The sequence below is a fragment of the Leptodactylus fuscus genome, chromosome 9, assembly GCF_031893055.1.
Source record: "Leptodactylus fuscus isolate aLepFus1 chromosome 9, aLepFus1.hap2, whole genome shotgun sequence".
Classification (NCBI taxonomy): domain Eukaryota; kingdom Metazoa; phylum Chordata; class Amphibia; order Anura; family Leptodactylidae; genus Leptodactylus; species Leptodactylus fuscus.
This window is the reverse complement of record NC_134273.1, coordinates 48385207-48405117: the sequence shown is the minus strand read 5'-3', so window position 1 is coordinate 48405117 and position 19911 is coordinate 48385207. Positions and strand designations below refer to the sequence as shown.

The 19911-nt window shown below is 43.2% G+C and overlaps 1 protein-coding gene across 1 annotated transcript in view; it reads left to right on the top strand.

The window, feature by feature from the left end:
• Nucleotides 1-19911, top strand: part of GSG1 (germ cell associated 1) — an 85850-nt gene that overhangs the window by 40244 nt on the left and 25695 nt on the right. Inside the window, exon 3 of the mRNA XM_075286359.1 lies at nucleotides 11442-11489. Within this exon, the coding sequence (XP_075142460.1) occupies nucleotides 11442-11489 (48 nt within the window). The remainder of the gene's footprint in view (nucleotides 1-11441; nucleotides 11490-19911) is intronic.

Here is a 19911-nt window from a genome sequence, read left to right as displayed (position 1 = left end):
GCCTTACCGAACCTCCACTGTCTATTAAAAAAAGGCAGTGGAGGTCCGGTAGGGCCCCATAAAGGCCCCATAATGAGGACTTAATAGTCCAGGCTCGGGGCCTACCGGGGGATTCTCCGGTCCCCCGGCGGGCCAGTCCGACCCTGCATACAAGCTCAGAATAGCAGATAGAAAAGATACTAGGAGTCATAGCAACTTAAAAGAAAAGGAAAAAAAAACTTCAGGATCATTTAGTTCTCTGTGCGAAGTGATGTTGATTATACAGCCCGACCGCAGTTGGAGGACAGCATGTAGACATTACAGGCAGAATCAGCTTTTGCAGAAGTAGAGGACATATGCCGCTATCACGATAACATGTAATAATCCCTTTAGTAGGTAATAAGTAGAGATGAACAAGTAGTGAAATATTCGATATCCATTTCGAGTAGCCCCTCGATATTCGACTATTCGACTGAATATTGAATCCCATTATAGTCTATGGGGAAAAAAAATGCTTGTTTCAGGGGAAACCACAATTCGACTAAGGAGAGTCACAAAGTCCACAATGACACCCCAGGAAATGATGCCAACACCTCTGGTATGGAACTGGGACAGCAGGGGAAGCATGTCTGGGGGCATCTAACACGCCCAAGTCCCAGGATTACCCCACTATCACAGCCTATCAACTAGACACTTTACAAACTCAATAGAACCTCTATGAAAGTTGAAAAATACTTGGGAACCTTCTTTCCTCCACATTAGTATGGACAGAAACACAAATTTAAAGCTAAAGAAACATTAGCATGCAACCCTTTAAATCGCGTTGCCCATGACAACCACAGATGGCATAAGCAATGGGAAATCCAACAGTCCCCTCCCTTAACTGTCTTCGTTTATGTGTGTCTGTGATGTGGTGAGACCTCCAAAAATTACTTTTCTTGCCCTTCATGTGAGCTCTTTCAAATTAAGCTAGAGGGCCTTAAGTTGATCTACCAGCAGAGATTGAGGCCCTTGAGGTGACTTGAGTCTTTTACCAGCATAGTTTTAGGCCCTTTAAGTTAGTTCAGCCTTGCACCAGCAGAGTTTTTTGCCCTTTGGGTGAACTGAGCCTCTAACCAGCATAGTATTTGGCCCTTTGGGTGAACTGAGCCTCTAACCAGCATAGTTTTTGTTTTTGGCCCTTGGGGTGACTAGAGCCTTGCACTAGCAGTGTTTTACTTTTTGGCCCTTGGGGTGAATAGAGCCTTTAACCAGCAGTGCTTTATTTTTTGGCCCTTGGGGTGAGTAGAGCCTTTACTAAGCAGTGTTTTAGGCCCTTTGGGTGAATTGAGCCTTTAACCAGCAGAGCTTTAGTTTTTGGCCCTTGGGGTGACCCCTAAAAAATTAGATTTCTGGCCCTTGGGAGTGAGCCCTAAAACATATATTTTCAGGCCCTTGGGGGGAGCCCTAAAACATTAATTTTCAGGCCCTTGGGGGGAGCCCTAACAAAATTATTTTTCAGGCCCTTGGGGGAGCCCTAAAACATTAATGGTTTTTTTTTTTTAACTTTTTATTTACAGTGAAGGTGGTAGTGTTGGAGGAGGAGGAGGATGAGTACGAGGATGAGGAGGAGGACAAGGAAATTGTGTGCTGGCACAGACACATGGAACTGTGTCTCATCAGTACTGTGGATGGGACATGCTTGTTACGGGTCCACAATATCTGCTATCCACCCTAGTATAGGTTCCTGGTGCTCGGGCCTCGTCAGCACTACACCCTGCACCCCGCTTGATGTTGTGGCACTGATGGCTGCCCTTCTCCATTATATAATTGGAGTCAAGCTACTGCAGCCTGGATCCCCAGCTGGATTTCCTCGTCCTCGTGCCCTTGTGCTACTGACGAGGGGCACTGCTGGCAGCCCCTCTCCAGTACCTGGACTGTGGACTGGATCCCCAGCTGGATTTCCACATCCTCGCCCCCTTGTGCTACTGATGAGGGGCACTGCTGGCAGTGCCCTACTTTCTGTAGGAAAGTTATCGACCTTTATTGCATAGTTTCATGAATACGTGTTTGGTCATGGGGCCTGGTTCCTTTTCCAGGTTTGTAAATGCATAATTGTCCTTGTGTAAAATGTTTCTGTAAGTTTCTTTATTGTATGTTAATAATATGTCTACAAAACCAATAAGTCCTTTTGTTTTACATTTGATCAACTTTGAGTTCCTTCTATAGCTTGTCTCTACTGCCAGAAAAGAATGTCATGTGCATTCACAATCTTACTTCTCCAAGCATGCACATGACATTCTTTTCTGTGCAGCACTGATGAGGGAGATTCTGTGATGTATCTGTATTTGTCACTTGTCCATTGCTTTAAGGTTGCTAGGCCTACCAGTCAGACATTCGCTTTAAGGGAAGTGTTTTAGCAATTTATTAGAGTAGCCTAACCAAATCAGTACCAGTGAAAGGCACAGGTTGTCCTGCCCTCAATTAATGCTGTCAAACGAAAATTAAAAATGTTACACTTCTCAGAAAATGGCGATGTAAAAATCATTGATTTATGTCCCTAAATAGGTTTTTCCTCTGCAGAATTAGTATTGCATAAAAAATAATATAAATGAGATATCGGTGTACCTGCAAAATAAAGACAACATGTTACTTATAAGATAAGATAATCCATTAATAGTCCCACAATGGGGAAATTTCAGTGATACAGTTTCATAGATAGTACAGTAGTATATAACAAGAGAGAAAAACACATACAAGCTCATGGCAGATAGAGAAATCCTAGGAATCATAGCAACTAAAAAGAAAGAAACACAGACACACTGCAGGATCATTTAGTTCTCTGTGTGAAGTGATGTTAATAATACAGCCACTTTTGGCCAGCAGGCCAACTACCACATAAAAGACAACATAGTTATAAAAAATGTATAAATTTATTAGAAAAATACATAAATAAATAATAATAAATTTAGAGGTAATTAATGCAACCAACATTGGATGCAGTGACACACATACTAATAGGCTTCTATGAGGTAATATACTTTACATTTTAGTCAATACAATATTCAATGAAAAAAAGTCTGGGTATCATTCACTATATATAAACAAGTGAAGATTTCAAATCACTAGCAATTCTTAATGGAGAAACAATACATTTACACTTGATATTGTAGACATAAAGAAGGCATGTGAGCTGCATTGAACATTACCTGTATGTGTATCATGCATCAGAACGCGCCCCGACGCGCGTTTCACCACGCAAGTGGCTTCGTCAGGGGGAATTAGCTATATAGTGTAAGTATAAATGTATTGTTGTAACAGAGTCCCATGTGTCCACAGTAAAAGAAAGAAATACCAGTCAGCTGTAGGCATCTTCACACATCAGCAATAGACTCCAAAAAATCATCTCCTTGAAAAGAAGAAGTCCACACTTCCATGTAGGTTTCTTCTCCATGCCACATGGTATCCATGCTGTCCTTAGCTCCTGGGGGGATGGTAACAGGCACATGTGCAGGTCTCCAGGTCTTGAGTCACTGTCCATGCTTAACAATAGAAACAAAAGGAACAAAATACTCCACAGGATCTTCCATTCGATTTATAGTTGCTAATTCATAGTGCTAGTTTGCTTGGTTACAGGATTCTTGAAGATACAGAGAAAAAGAGTGAAAAAGGAAAGATAAAGGTTGCTCCCAGCTTGGAGCACTGTATCAGGCAGCCACACACAAGGCGGCGCTGTACGCTGCATGGAAAAAAAAATTAAATTATGCAATGCCAGAATTGATTTTTTTTTTCAATCCACCCATAAAGAGTTAATATAATTTATTCAATAAGTTATATGCACCCATACAAATGGTTTCATTAAAAAATGTACAATATGAAAAAAAAAAAAAAACCAAATCGCCAAATTATTAGAACACAACTGGCTGCGGAAGGGAAGAGAATATATAAGCTGTGCGAGCATATATCAGGAGACACCCCAGATTTAGAGCTTATAAGGGAAAAAAAAACTAAAGTGACCCTCCCCAATCATAGGAGCTATTTGGGACATAGTAGGGAATTTATGTACCCAATGTACTCCGCACAGCTTTGTATTCACTTTTCACTATCCGCTGTGCAATAATGCCCTTTACCCCCCTTAATAAATTATTATTATTATTTTTTTTTAAATGCAGATTGTGAGCCCCATATAGGGATCACAATGTACACTTTTTGTAGAATAGGAGGAAATCCACACAAACACGGAGAGAAGATACAAACTCCTTGCAGATGTTGTTCCTGGCAGGATTCAAACCCAGGACTCCAGCGCTGCAAGGCTGCAGTGCTAATCACTGAGCCACCGTGTTGCCCCACCCCTTAATAAATTCTGTGATGGGAGTAGTTTCCACTTTTTGGGGGTTTCCATTGTTTTGGTGCTCTAGGGACTTTACAAATGAGATATGGCACCTGAAAACTGTTCCAGCAAATTCTGTTTTTCAAATGCCAAGTGTCACTCCTTCTCTTCTGTGCGCTCCTGAGTGCCCAAAAATCAGTTTACACCCACATGTGGGTTATTTCTGTGCTCGGGAGAAATTGCATAACAAACTGTGAGATGAATTTTCTCCTTTAACCCTTTGTAAATGTGTTAATTTTAGGGATAAATGAATGTATTATTTGATAAAAATGAAACGTCTAAATTTCATCTCCATATTCTTTTGATTCCTGTGAAATGCTTAAAGGATTAACAAACTTTCCAAATGCTGTTTTGAATTATTTGAGGGGTGCAGTTTTAAAAATGTTTCTAATATATAGGCCTTTATAATCCTCTTCAGAACTGAAATTGTTCCTAAAAAATGAGTTTGGGAAATTTTCTTGTAAATCAAAGCCTTCTAACATTCCAAATAAATCAAAGGACGATTAAAAGATGATGCCAATATAAAGCAGATATATGGTAGATAATAGATATTCATGTATTTGAGTGGTATGACTGTTTGCCTGAAAAGCAGAGCATTTCACATTTTGAAAATTGTGATTTTTTTTAATTCCAAATTTTTTAAAATAAACACAAAAATTTTGATCAATGTTTACCACTAACATGAAGTACAGTGTGTCATGAAAAACACATCTCAAAATCCCTTGTCTAAGTTATAGCGTCTCAAAGTTAGTGCCATATAAAGTGACATATGTCAGTTTTGAAAAATGAGGTCTGCTCCTTATGGTACTTTTAGGGTGCATGCACACTACGTAACGCCGGGCGTGTATGAGAGCTGTACACGCAGGCGTTACAGCAGGGCTGCCGAACACTTCCCATTCACTTCAATGGGAGTGCTCGTAAACGCCGCTGTTACGAGCGCTCCCTTTGAAGTGAATGGGAAGTGTTCGGCAGCCCTGCTGTAACGCCGGCGTGTACGGCTCTCATACACGCCCAGCGTTACGTAGTGTGCATGCACCCTTAGACCTAGTTCTTAACCAGTTAAAGGCTTCTCTGCTGCAAGCGCTCCTTCCATTCTGTGTCTCGCTGTGTGCCCATATATCAGTTTACACCCACATGTGGGGTACTATGGTAGTCGGGAGAACTTGAATAACAAATTGGGGATGCATTTTCTGCTTTAAGCCCTTGTGAATGTGTAAATCTAGGGCTAATTGAAAATATTAGTAAAAGAAAATGAAATGTGTAAATTTCACCTTCATTTTGTCTTAATTCCTGTTAAACACTTATAGGGTTGAAATTCTTGGTATATGTTGTGTAAGCCAATGGCTTGTCAGGTAATGGAGGGGGTGTACATCTCACCCAGACTACTAAGGTGGGTGAGATGAGAAAACTCCAGAAAGAACATTTCTCAGCAGATAACTATTGTCTGCTGAGGGTTATTTCAAAGTTCCAGTTACTGGGCTGGATTTTTAGGAATGGCAGGTAGGATTGATAGTGGGACCTGTCATTCCACCCCCCCCCCCCTCCAGTCCACACTTTGGGGATGTTACGGCAGCGACTGTAGAGAGTCTCCTCGTCAAGGAGGCTTAAGAAGCTGCTCCAGCAGCAACACCTGACCACTATTGCTGCTCAGTAATGCTGCTTTCACACTCCAGTAACACTACAGTCTAAGGGCTGTGGATTCTACATCTCCATAGACTTCTATGGAGCCTGCAAAATTCACAGCTTTGTGCACAAAGAAGTCTATGGAAATGCCAAATCCATGGCCTGGAGGCCCGTGAAAAATACTGCAGTGTACAAGCAACCACTAAGGAAACCAGACAGGTTTTATCAGTGCATGCGTGTACCCCATGTGTGTTCATGCACGTGTGTGGTCCATGTATATGTATGCGTGTGTGTGCACATGTGTGTGTGTACACGTGTGATCCATGTGTATGTATGCGTGTGTGCATGCATGTGTGTGGTCCGGGTATATGTATGCGTGTATGTGAGCGTATGATCCATGTGTTTCTGCATGCACAGAGCAAGTGTCCATGCGTGCGGCTGTTGTGTGTGAGTATACATGTGCTTTGTTCGTCCATGTGTGTAGTGTGCATCCATCTGTGTGTATTTGTGTGCGTGTGTGGTCCGTGCATGTGTGTAGTGACATTTGTGTAGTGTTGTGCTTGTGGGTTGGTGTATGTGTGCTGTCTGGGTGATGTTTGTTTGTTGTGTGTGGTAGGGCGGCCCATTTAGCACCGACTCTTTGGTGCCATCGCAATAATCTGTCCCTGTCAGTCACAACTGTTGTTTTCCCCTCAGCGCTTTCACTTTTCCCCATTATATGTATAGGGGCTAAATTTAGGGGCCCCAATCTCATGACGGGGGGATGTAATAAGCCCAGTATTTTGCTCCTGTGGTTGGAGAGGGGGCATGCCAAATTTCAGCCAAATCGGGCGAGAACTGTATATTTGTATAGAGCAGACTACTACAGAATTTGAGTTTTATATATATAGATTTTGGTGGTATGACTATTTGTATGCAATGCATCTGCATGCAATTTCAAACTTTAAAAAATGTATATTTTTCATAACTAAACACAAAACATATCAACCAAAATTTACCACTAAGACGAAGTACAATGTGTCACAGAAAAACAATATCAAAATTACTTTGGTGATTTAAAGTGTTCCAAAGTTATCACTGCATAAAATGAAATATAAAAAAAACTTGATAGTCTTCAGTAGTTGATACCTTTTTAATGGCTAACTAATGCAAATTACATCCACTACTACAAAAAGCCCACCGTCTAAAATACATATTTCCAGACCCCCCTCTCCTGTGCTACAGACAGCCACCAAAACCTCAGGAATATGATTGTTAGCAGCTCACTGTCATCTCCAACTAACACAGGAATATTTCCATGCGGACAGAAAAGGTGCAAAACATGCCCTCACATACTGACCACTGACAGGATACGCTAGGTTCACACCTGCATTCAGGGTCTCCGTTCTGTGGTTTCCGTCTTCTGCATGCCAGAAGACGGAAACCACAGACCGGGTCCGGCCGTGAGCGGCTGTGAGCGTTTTATGCTCTCCGCCGCGAAACCGTTTTTTTAAATCCGGACACAGAGTACTGCATGTCCGACTCTGTGTCCGGATTATAAAACCCGGTTTTGCGGCGGAGAGCATAAAACGCTCACTGCCGCTCACGGCCGGACAGCTTTCTCACCCATTCAAATGAATGGGTGAGAGAGACTCCTGCAGGTTTCCGTCTCCTGCTCTGTTTTATGCAGGAAACGGAAACCTTCAGTATGGAGAGGAGAACGCAGATGTGAACGAGCCCATAGAGATACCAAACGCTAACAGGGAATAACAAATCCCAGGTACGTTCACCTGTAACACACCTAATGTAGTGTATTTAATAATGTGCACCAAATGTCCCACTGAAAATCTGTATGTTGGAGAGACCGGACAGCAGCTTAAAATGCGTATGAATTCAAATCGCCATACAAATAGAGAATGAAGACTGGACCTTCCCGTGTCAAAACATTTCGGCAATGAGGATCATAATATCACTGATCACATGAAAATTTAGGTTTTAAGAGGGAATTTTAAATCAAGGAAAGAGCAACGGATTTATGAGTATAAACTTATGACACTGGAGAAGGGGTTAATTCTGTCACATGGCTTTATGGCATCTTACAGAAATCACTGACCTGAGAACTGATAAGAACCTGAAATTGTTTACATTGTTTCTACCAATAACTAATAACCCTCTACCCCCTTCCTCCTAGAATTCTATCCCTATGTGTCCTTTTGTACATAAATCTGCATCCTTCAGAAATGGTTTTTAAATTTACTTGAGAAAGGCGCCTAGAGCTCCGAAATGTTGTAATCTGTCATCATTATTAGTTAGCCATTAAAAAGGTATCAACTACTGAAGACTATCAAGTTTTGTTTTTTGTTTCTTTTAATATTTCCTACTCACTGGCTAACACGATACGAGAACAAACATTTTCCTTTTGCATAAAATGATACATGTCAGATTTGAAATATTGAGCTTTGTCAGGAAGTCAAAAAGTGGCTTCGGCGGGAAAGGGTTAATTAAAGACATGCCTGCGATCCCCAACAAAATGGCACCGATCGCGGGCCTTAGCGCCGGGTTTCTGCTGTATAAAACAGCAGAGACTTGGCAGATTTGGCAGCAGCCCAACTTCCAAGTGGCTGCAATCTTTAAACACCCAACCTCCACCGTACTAGTACAGTGGATGTCGGGAAGGGGTTAATGGCCATCACTCAGATGTAAATCTGTTTTGACAAAAGGTAAAAAGGGACCTATTGATTTCTATTGGGGCCTGGTGACCATCAATATGGACAAAAATAGGGCACTTATTTATTTTCTGTTACTTTTATAGCACCAGCATATTCTGTAGTGTTTTTCAGACATTATCAGTCACTGTACCATATAGAGTTCACAATCTAAATTCTCTATCAATAAGTCTTCGGAATGTAGGAGGAAACTCACACAAACATGCAGAAAGCATACAAATTCCTTGCAGATGTGGTGCTTTGTTGGATTTGAACCTATTACTCCTCTGAACCACCGTGCTGTTATGTCCTATTTGTGATGGTCAGTTAAAATGGATTGTCAAAAAAAAACAGACATGTAAACAACATAATATAAATCCAAGTGTTTTAAAATTGGCTGTGTAAAAGCCTTTTTAAAAACAGCTGTCAGTCTTTTTTCACTCTATTTTGGATAAAGCTTTGGAAGTTGATTCCTCCCTTTTTTCACATCACAAGTTTGTTTAAAGGGGTTGTCTGGGATAAATGTTAAGCTCTACACTAATCTAAACACCCTCTCCCCTCCTACTTTATAAATAAAAATAATCAAAAATGTATAGTTACCCATATCCTTGTAACCGACCCAGGGACATTTTCTGATTATCTGGTGACGATTTGTCTCCCCATTTCCAGAAATGGATTGTCACTAATACTCCCCCCTATACACCCTATCATACTTACCTTCCAGGCTTCTTCCTTTGGGATGGCATATAAAACATCATTGCTAAAGCAATATATTTAGGAAAACTATTGAATTTACGTAGGATAGCAGTATAGATAGGATCCTTGAGATGGAAAACATTATAGTGAACTACAGAATTGAAATCTCCTTCTAGCACCCATGCAATGGTTTGATTACACGTTTTGTTTAAAAAAAACACAAAAAAACCAACCACTTTAACAGTAAGGGCCCGTTCCCATGGAGTAACGCTGTGCTCATTCTGACACGTATACACGTGTCAGAGTGAGCGCTTCAAAACAGAATCCCATTGACTTCAATGGGTTCCGTCTTACGCGCGCTACAAATTGAAATCTATGTGTTAAAAAGCCTCCCATCGTTACTCCATGGGAATGGGCCCTTAGGGTCCATTCACATGGAGTAAACGCGCACTCATTTTGGCAAAATACACGTGTGAAAAATACACGTTTAAAAATAAGACTCCCATTGACTTCAATGACATTTTTTTTACAGTGTGTAAAAAAAACACGGAAAAAATGCACATCAAAAACATTTCAAAATACACGTGTAAAATGTCATTGAATGTTATTCTTTACATGTGTATTTTGCCAAAATGAGTGCGTTTACTCCATGTGAATGGACCCTTAAGGTCCATAAACAGCAGTGTCAGAGTTACTTCACCAACCAAGTTTCATAAATTAAGACAAGTACTTCAGCTGAGTGGCCTGAGCCAAAATACCAAACACTTCTCCACTTCCTAAAAAAGCTCTAATACCTAATGATTTATAGAACGTACAATTTAGTAATTTCCTTGAATATATCTTAAGGAAACTACTTACTTCGCCTGGAGAAAAAAAAAAGTTTAATCTGCAAAGGTGACAAGCTTTATTCACGGTAAGGATTGTAAATCTGTAGAAGGACCTGGTCACAGTAGGAACAATGGACAGTTTCAAAAAAATCTGGTAGCAGAAAAAAAACAGTTACCAGAATACAGAGAACTCTATGGTGAGGCTTTTTTAGAGGTGGATTCTGACACGGATTTAGCGTCAAAATCCTCGCCAAAAAACTCTGTGTGCATTGACCCACAGAGTTTTTTGGCGAGGATTTTGACGCTGAATCCGTGTCAGAATCCACCTCCCAAAAAGCCTCACCATAAAGTTCTGTGTATTCCGCTAGCTTCTTTTTCCACTACCGGATTTTTTCGGCTGGTGGAAAAAAAGCGACATGACCTTTCTTCAGACAGATTCCGCCTGAAAAAACTAACGGGAGTCAATGGGAGTAGGAAAAACCGCTAATGGTTTTTGACGCTGTTTTTGCAGAAACTGCTTCAAAAACTGCTAGCGTTTTTTTTTTTTAAGGTCCATACACTGTGCTGGAGGAAAAAAAACATTTCCTAATTCCTGAAGTGGATTTTTTCCACTCCAAAATCCTCACCAAAAAAACTCAGTGTGCATTGACCCTAAGATGACTTTTTATAACAAAATAGTGTTGATGCATATGGAAATGAATACAATACATTGTATCCCATGGTTGAACCATAACATTTAAAAGTATTCACAATGACTTTAAGAACAAAATGTGCCAGGTTGACCTAGCCAAGCCTTAACTCCGTCCAAAGGCACACAGAGGTGGTCCCCATCTAGGAAACCCTTATTAATGCTTAACAAACCTATGTTCTTACTCAAATTGACCCTTCTAATTGCTTGTAGAAATTAAATTATAACAAAAACAAGAAATCCTAGTACTGTAAAAATAACATTTAAAACACTTTGTTGATCCCCTTGTGTATTGTAGCCATCTTGAAAAGGCTCAAGCACAATTATATGTATTGGGTACTAGCTGAAAGACTACCACTACGTAGGAGGTAACAATCCATACACTAGATCACTGAGGTGTCTGAAATACTTGAGTTTGTGCTTTGTGCACAATTTTATATAATTCTACCCAAGAACATTTGTGCATGTAGTGTAATGTAGCTTTTACTTTTGGCCAGTAAAAACTGTACTGTAGCATTTTATATCAGTTTTGATATATTTGATCTGCTTATATTTCTTTTTTTGTCACATTGCAGATGAGAAATGCCGGAGTTTTTTGGAGTTAACGCCTCCAGCTGAAAGAGGTACCCAGAACATTGTATTGTGGCATTAATTGTGGGTGAATAAAACCACCATATTGCAAACCTTTTAGTCTGTTTTTATCTTGTATGCATGTAAAATTAGACGGCTGAAATTTCACAAAAGGGCAGCTGCATCTAAAACTGTATCTGGTGTACAGCATTCGGCCAATCAACGCTGGTTCTGCTGGTGGAGGCGGAGTCTAAGATCAGTCCACAGCAGTTTCGATTGTGGTCCGATCTGAGATGCTACACGGAGAAGTGGCAGAGCTGAGCACACGCAGAGATGTAGCAGAGCTGAGTGTGCAGCATGGTTCAGCGCACACTCAGCACTGCTACATCAGATGCAGCAGAGCTGAGTATGCAGTATGGTTCAACGCACACTCAGCACTGCTGCCTCAGATGCTGCAGAGCTGAGTGTGTAGCATGGTTCAACGCACACTCAGCTCTGCTGCATCTGATGTAGCAGTGCTGAGTGTGCGTTGAACCATACTGCACACTCAGCTCTGCTGCATCTGATGTAGCAGTGCTGAGTGTGCGTTGAACCATGCTGCACACTCAGCTCTGCTGCATCTGATGTAGCAGTGCTGAGTGTGCGTTGAACCATTCTGCACACTCAGTTCTGCTGCATCTGATGTATCAGTGCTGAGTGTGCGCTGAACCATGCTGCGTGCTCAGCTCTGCTGCATCTCTGTGTGTGCTGAGCTCTTCCGCTTCTCCATGTAGCAGTGCTGTGTCACCACTGTTACATCTGAGATCGGACCACAATGGAAACTGCTGTGGACGGATCTTAGACTCCGCCTCCTCCGGCAGAACCAGCGTTGATTGGCCAAATGCTGTACACTGGCCAGTCAACGCTGGTCAATGCATTCCTATGGGAAAAAGTCAGCTTGCGCATATCGCAAGCTGACAGGGATCCTGACCAGATAGCGCCCCGAAGAGCTGGGTGAGTAACATTCCCCCTAAATAAAGGTAATCCCTAGCTAACCCTGCCTGCCTGCCGTCCCTGTCTCACAGTCACATAGTTCCCAGTCTCAAATTAATCGAATGTTAAATTCACCATTTTTTCAGATTTTTTTTCGATGCCTCTGTTGTAATAGTTCCTGTCCCACCTCCCCTGCGCAGTTATTGGTGCAAAAAACGTGCCAGGGAAGGTGGGATACAAATTAGAATCGAATACCTCGAATGGCCTGATATTCGATCGAATATCTATTCGATCGAACGGTGTTCGCTCATCTCTAATCCTAGTCTTTGTAAACCAAGGCTGTAGAAAGGTGTGGAAACTAAACTTGGAAGACCTGCTTATTAACTTTCAGATTGCTGCAAGAGAGACCAACTCCCCTGCCTAATAAGAGTGTCTCAGGCTGAGGACATAAGGAACAAGCACACAATTATCTACTGATATTGGGTGATGTGTAATGTGGCACACCTGCAGGAATCTGCGTGTGTTTCCCTAGTCTTCAACCATTCCTTGAGGTTGGAAGCCTCAAGTAAAACTTGTAGCAAATATGTGAGAAGCTGCAAGGTTATTTTGCACAGAAAGTTTAATGGCAGAAAGTAGATAAGGTCTGGATAAAGCTCATTCTCTGTGCTACTACTGAACATCACAACAGGTTTAGCCCAGTTTACATCTGCGCATGGGTTTCCATTTGGGGAGTCCACATAAAAAAGCGGTTACCTTAGGAAATCAGTTGGTCCCATAGATTATAATGGCGTCCGTGTGGTTTCCACTCAGTTTCCACCTGAAAAATGCAGAGAGAGAAGTGCTGCTTGCAAGACTTTTCTCTCCGGATTTTCCAGGCGGAGAGGAGAACGCAATGGCCCGAACGCAGATGTGAACCATGACTTAGCTGCTGGTGAGTTTGTAGTGGAATTTGCATTACAACATTGTCCTAAGTGTCCCTAGCCTTAAACTGCTTTCACATGGTCAGTGTTTGGATTTTGCATCAACAATTGTAAGTCAAAAATTAGTACCGGGCTACAGACACTTTTCTATCTATTCTAGCTTATCTCAGTGTGCTCTCTACTCTGTTTTTATCTCACAGTCACTGATGCAATTCACTGACTAATCACAAACCATGTGCAACCTGCCTTAGGGTGGGGAAATTCAAGATGAAACCAGTTTTGTAGATCAAGAAGATTAATGTTAACTAATAAGTTTGCTCAACCTAGCTGAGAGTACATGAAATAAGTGTATATTCACATTTATTAGATTTACAGATTGCAAATCTGAAATATTTTATGAGAAGATCGGAAGATTGAAACACAGGCTAAAGTGTCAATTTTGTTGCGCAGAATCTATGAGAATAAGTAACATGCTACTTATTCTGAGTATGTGGTTGGGATTAACCACACTCCCACCCACTTTGCAGCAGCGCCGCACCTCCCATGAGGCGACCTGAAGCGACCGCTTCAGGTGGCGCTATGCCAGGGCCTCGGGATGGTGGCATTTTTGCAGACCTAAGCCAGTCCAGGACAAGCTGTCCTGGACTGGCTTAGTGTCACCGTGTCTGCAGCCCGACACGGGAAGCGAGCGGTGTATTGGGGCGGCCCCGCTGGACACAGCGCTGCTCCAGCGGCCGCCCCTCACACTCAGGCAGAGAGCAGGTCCTCTCCCTGCTTGCTCTCTGCCTGCGAACGCCGCTCACTCCACGCCCCCTTTCTGCCCGGTCCTGCCTCTTCCACCCGGCCCCACCCTTTTCTTGCGACCCCACCCCATCAGCTCCGCCCCTCCTCCGGGGGGGGGGGGGCGACTTTCTGTCGCCACTTCAAGCGGCAGAAAGCCCAGGTTCACTCCTGCTTTGCAGGTAATTTAAACCGAAGAGTTGTCACAACATGAGTCTTATTTATTTTTTCAGAAGTCAATAGCTCAGGTGAATAGAAAAATCTCTGCATCATACTTCACTGAAGGAATTTGTCTGAGTTATTCAAGTCTGTCATTGCTTCTTTTCTGAGTGATTTTGTCCCTCACCCCACATTCACATGAGCAAATTTCATCCATGAAACTTGGTCTATGTGAGTGCAGGATATAACAACCTAAACATCATGCTGGGAGAGGGACTCCTAGTAATGTAGTTATTAGAGATGAGCGAGTAGGTGTTCGATCGAATACTACGGTATTCGAAATACTCGTACACTACTAGCTGTTCGAAGTTTAAGGTTCAATGCAGAACTAGTGTGCTATACATTCTGCCAATCAACGCTGGTTCTTCTCTTACCTTTAGAAGTCTTCTCCGTGCAGCGTCCCCGCGGCGTCTTCCGGCTGGAATTCACACTGCCTAGGCATCCGGCCTAGGCAGAGCCGAATCCGCATGCGCGGGCATGCCCTCGCATGCGCAGGCATGCCCTCGCATGCGCAGTCGGCTCTGCCTAGGCCCCGATGCCTAGGCAGAGTGAATTCCAGCTGGAAGATGCCGCGGGGGCTCTGCACTGGGAGAAGACTTGAAGGATAATCCAGCCCGACCGTCACTCGTAGACTTGGTAAGTATAATTTTATCGAATTTTGCGTACCCCTGAAACGAGCATTTTCCCCCATAGACTATAATGGGGTTCGAAATCCGTTCAAACAGTTGAACAGTGTGCGGCTGTTTGAATCGGATTTCGAACCTCGGACATTTTAGTGTTCGCTCATCTCTAGTAGTTATCTATTCTGCTAGGAGTTCCTACTTCCAATCGACAAACTGTACCATAGAAAGAGTGTTGAAATTCCTTTGTGGCTGATAAGACCCAGATGAATAGGCAATAATCAGCAGGAAATCTCAAGCTGTAGAATCAGTTGCTGAATCAAGATCAAGCAGGATGCTTATTTTTTTCAGTGTCCTGCTCTGATCTTTGCCTCCTATTGAATATATTGGAGGTATACACTCACCGGCCACTTTATTAGGTACACCATGCTAGTAACGGGTTGGACCTCCTTGTTCACTTCAGAACTGCCTCAATTCTTCGTGGCATAGATTCAACAAGGTGCTGGAAGCATTCCTCAGAGATTTTGGTCCATATTGACATGATGGCATCACACAGTTGCCGCAGATTTGTCGGCTGCACATCCATGATGCGAATCTCTTGTTCCACCACATCCCAAAGATGCTCTATTGGATTGAGATCTGGTGACTGTGGAGGCCATTGGAGTACAGTGAACTCATTGTCATGTTCAAGAAACCAGTCTGAGATGATTCCAGCTTTATGACATGGTGCATTATCCTGCTGAAAGTAGCCATCAGATGTTGGGTACATTGTGGTCATAAAGGGATGGACATGGTCAGCAACAATACTCAGGTAGGCTTTGGCGTTGCAACGATGCTCAATTGGTACCAAGGGGCCCAAAGAGTGCCAAGAAAATATTCCCCACACCATGACACCACCACCACCAGCCTGAACCGTTGATACAAGGCAGGATGGATCCATGCTTTCATGTTGTTGACGCCAAATTCTGACCCTACCATCCGAATGTCGCAGCAGAAATCGAGACTCATCAGACCAGGCAACGTTTTTCCAGTCTTCAATTGTCCAATTTCGATGAGCTTGTGCAAATTGTAGCCTCAGTTTCCTGTTCTTAGCTGAAAGGAGTGGCACCCGGTGTGGTCTTCTGCTACTGTAGCCCATCTGCCTCAAAGTTCGACGTACTGTGCGTTCAGAGATGCTCTTCTGGCTACCTTGGTTGTAACGGGTGGCTATTTGAGTCACTGTTGCCTTTCTATCAGCTCGAACCAGTCTGGCCATTCTCCTCTGACCTCTGGCATCAACAACGCATTTCCGCCCACAGAACTGCCGCTCACTGGATGTTTTTTCTTTTTCGGACCATTCTCTGTAAACCCTAGAGATGGTTGTGCGTGAAAATCCCAGTAGATCAGCAGTTTCTGAAATACTCAGACCAGCCCTTCTGGCACCAACAATCATGCCACGTTCAAAGGCACTCAAATCACCTTTCTTCCCCATACTGATGCTCGGTTTGAACTGCAGGAGATTGTCTTGACCATGTCTACATGCCTAAATGCACTGAGTTGCCGCCATGTGATTGGCTGATTAGAAATTAAGTGTTAATGAGCAGTTGGACAGGTGTACCTAATAAAGTGGCCGGTGAGTGTATATCCCATTGCAGGCAGAATCAAGATGGAATCTGCCACTGATTTTGTTCAAGTTAAGCAAATAATAAGCAAAGTGGGTCAGCTCTGACTATATGTTAATACGATTGTTTACATTATTGTATTTCATATTTAAAATCGTAATTATAGAGCTGGAGATCTGTGAATATATCAATGAGTAATTAATGTGGGAGAAACGCATGACTATACATAACTAGAGATGAGCGAACACTAAAATGTTCGAGGTTCGAAATTCGATTCGAACAGCCGCACACTGTTCGAGTGTTCGAATGGGTTTCGAACCCCATTATAGTCTATGGGGAACATAAACTCGTTAAGGGGGAAACCCAAATTCGTGTCTGGAGGGTCACCAAGTCCACTATGACACCCCAGGAAATGATACCAACACCCTGGAATGACACTGGGACAGCAGGGGAAGCATGTCTGGGGGCATAAAAGTCACTTTATTTCATGGAAATCCCTGTCAGTTTGCGATTTTCGCAAGCTAACTTTTCCCCATAGAAATGCATTGGCCAGTGCTGATTGGCCAGAGTACGGAACTCGACCAATCAGCGCTGGCTCTGCTGGAGGAGGCGGAGTCTAAGATAGCTCCACACCAGTCTCCATTCAGGTCCGACCTTAGACTCCGCCTCCTCCGGCAGAGCCAGCGCTGATTGGCCGAAGGCTGGCCAATGCATTCCTATGCGAATGCAGACTTAGCAGTGCTGAGTCAGTTTTGCTCAACTACACATCTGATGCACACTCGGCACTGCTACATCAGATGTAGCAATCTGATGTAGCAGAGCCGAGGGTGCACTAGAACCCCTGTGCAAACTCAGTTCACGCTAATAGAATGCATTGGCCAGCGCTGATTGGCCAATGCATTCTATTAGCCCGATGAAGTAGAGCTGAATGTGTGTGCTAAGCACACACATTCAGCACTGCTTCATCAAGCCAATACAATGCATTAGCCAGTGCTGATTGGCCAGAGTACGGAATTCGGCCAATCAGCGCTGGCTCTGCTGGAGGAGGCGGAGTCTAAGATCGCTCCACACCAGTCTCCATTCAGGTCCGACCTTAGACTCCGCCTCCTCCGGCAGAGCCAGCGCTGATTGGCCGAAGGCTGGCCAATGCATTCCTATGCGAATGCAGACTTAGCAGTGCTGAGTCAGTTTTGCTCAACTACACATCTGATGCACACTCGGCACTGCTACATCAGATGTAGCAATCTGATGTAGCAGAGCCGAGGGTGCACTAGAACCCCTGTGCAAACTCAGTTCACGCTAATAGAATGCATTGGCCAGCGCTGATTGGCCAATGCATTCTATTAGCCCGATGAAGTAGAGCTGAATGTGTGTGCTAAGCACACACATTCAGCACTGCTTCATCAAGCCAATACAATGCATTAGCCAGTGCTGATTGGCCAGAGTACGGAATTCGGCCAATCAGCGCTGGCCAATGCATTCTATTAGCCCGATGAAGTAGAGCTGAATGTGTGTGCTAAGCACACACATTCAGCACTGCTTCATCAAGCCAATACAATGCATTAGCCAGTGCTGATTGGCCAGAGTACGGAATTCGGCCAATCAGCGCTGGCTCTGCCGGAGGAGGCGGAGTCTAAGGTCGGACCTGAATGGAGACTGGTGTGGAGCGATCTTAGACTCCGCCTCCTCCAGCAGAGCCAGCGCTGATTGGTCGAGTTCCGTACTCTGGCCAATCAGCGCTGGCCAATGCATTCTATTAGCCCGATGAAGTAGAGCTGAATGTGTGTGCTTAGCACACACATTCAGCTCTACTTCATCAGGCTAATAGAATACATTGGCCAATCAGCGCTGGCCAATGCATTCTATTAGCTTGATGAAGCAGAGTGTGCACAAGGGTTCAAGCGCACCCTCGGCTCTGATGTAGCAGAGCCGAGGGTGCACAAGGGTTCAAGTGCACCCTCGGCTCTCCTACATCAGAGCCGAGGGTGCGCTTGAACCCTTGTGCAGCCTCAGCTCTGCTACATCAGAGCCGAGGGTGCGCTTGAACCCTTGTGCACACTCTGCTTCATCAAGCTAATAGAATGCATTGGCCAGCACTGATTGGCCAGAGTACGGAATTCGGCCAATCAGCGCTGGCCAATGCATCCCTATGGGAAAAAGTTTATCTCACAAAAATCACAATTACACACCCGATAGAGCCCCAAAAAGTTATTTTTAATAACATTCCCCCCTAAATAAAGGTTATCCCTAGCTATCCCTGCCTGTACAGCTATCCCTGTCTCATAGTCACAAAGTTCACATTCTCATATGACCCGGATTTGAAATCCACTATTCGTCTAAAATGGAGGTCACCTGATTTCGGCAGCCAATGACTTTTTCCAATTTTTTTCAATGCCCCCAGTGTCGTAGTTCCTGTCCCACCTCCCCTGCGCTGTTATTGGTGCAAAAAAGGCGCCAGGGAAGGTGGGAGGGGAATCGAATTTTGGCGCACTTTACCACGTGGTGTTCGATTCGATTCGAACATGGCGAACACCCTGATATCCGATCGAACATGTGTTCGATAGAACACTGTTCGCTCATCTCTATACATAACCTCTATGTATGAAAGAACAATCTATTGCCATGCACATATAGCTATTCTTCATGCAAATATTCTCTGACTTACAGCTATAAAACAGGTATATTATTAACAGCCAAGACATTTATTTCAAAGTGATATATTGTGCCTGATGTTTTGGAAACGTATTTTTAGAGAGACGCTGATCTTCTATTCATTAAGATTTAAGATCAATGGAAAAGCATATTATTCACAGATAGGAAAGAATAGTGCAGTGTCCTATAGTCATTTAATGGTTTAGGATAGTCAATAACATGGGAAGCATGATGGCTTATTGGAAAGCATTGTTGCCTTGCAAAACTGGAGTATCTGATCAGAGGTAACATACACAAGAAATGTATATCTTCTTCCCAAGTTTGGATGGATTGTTTTTTTTTCCCACACTTCAGACAGGTAGAGATGGGCGAAATGATTTGTCATGAACTGCGTTTTACCCAAATATTCCAAATTGTTCAGAGTTATGTTGTGCCTCCTTTATTGTCAAACAGGCCAAGGATTTAAACATGAGTGACCAAATAAATCTGCTATTGAGTGAGGGAGATTGGCTATCCCAGGGTTTCCTCCCATTTGGTCATGTATCTGTGAACAGGAGGTGTTCAACCATCAAAAGAGGATACTAGTTGATAAATCGTTGTGATCAAGCCTTTTGTACAAGTAACCACTTGGCATAGCCTCCTAAAGGCAGCAAGATCCAAACAAGGTAAATGTGAAATGGGCAATTTGTTGCTAGTGGAACCTCTCAGTTT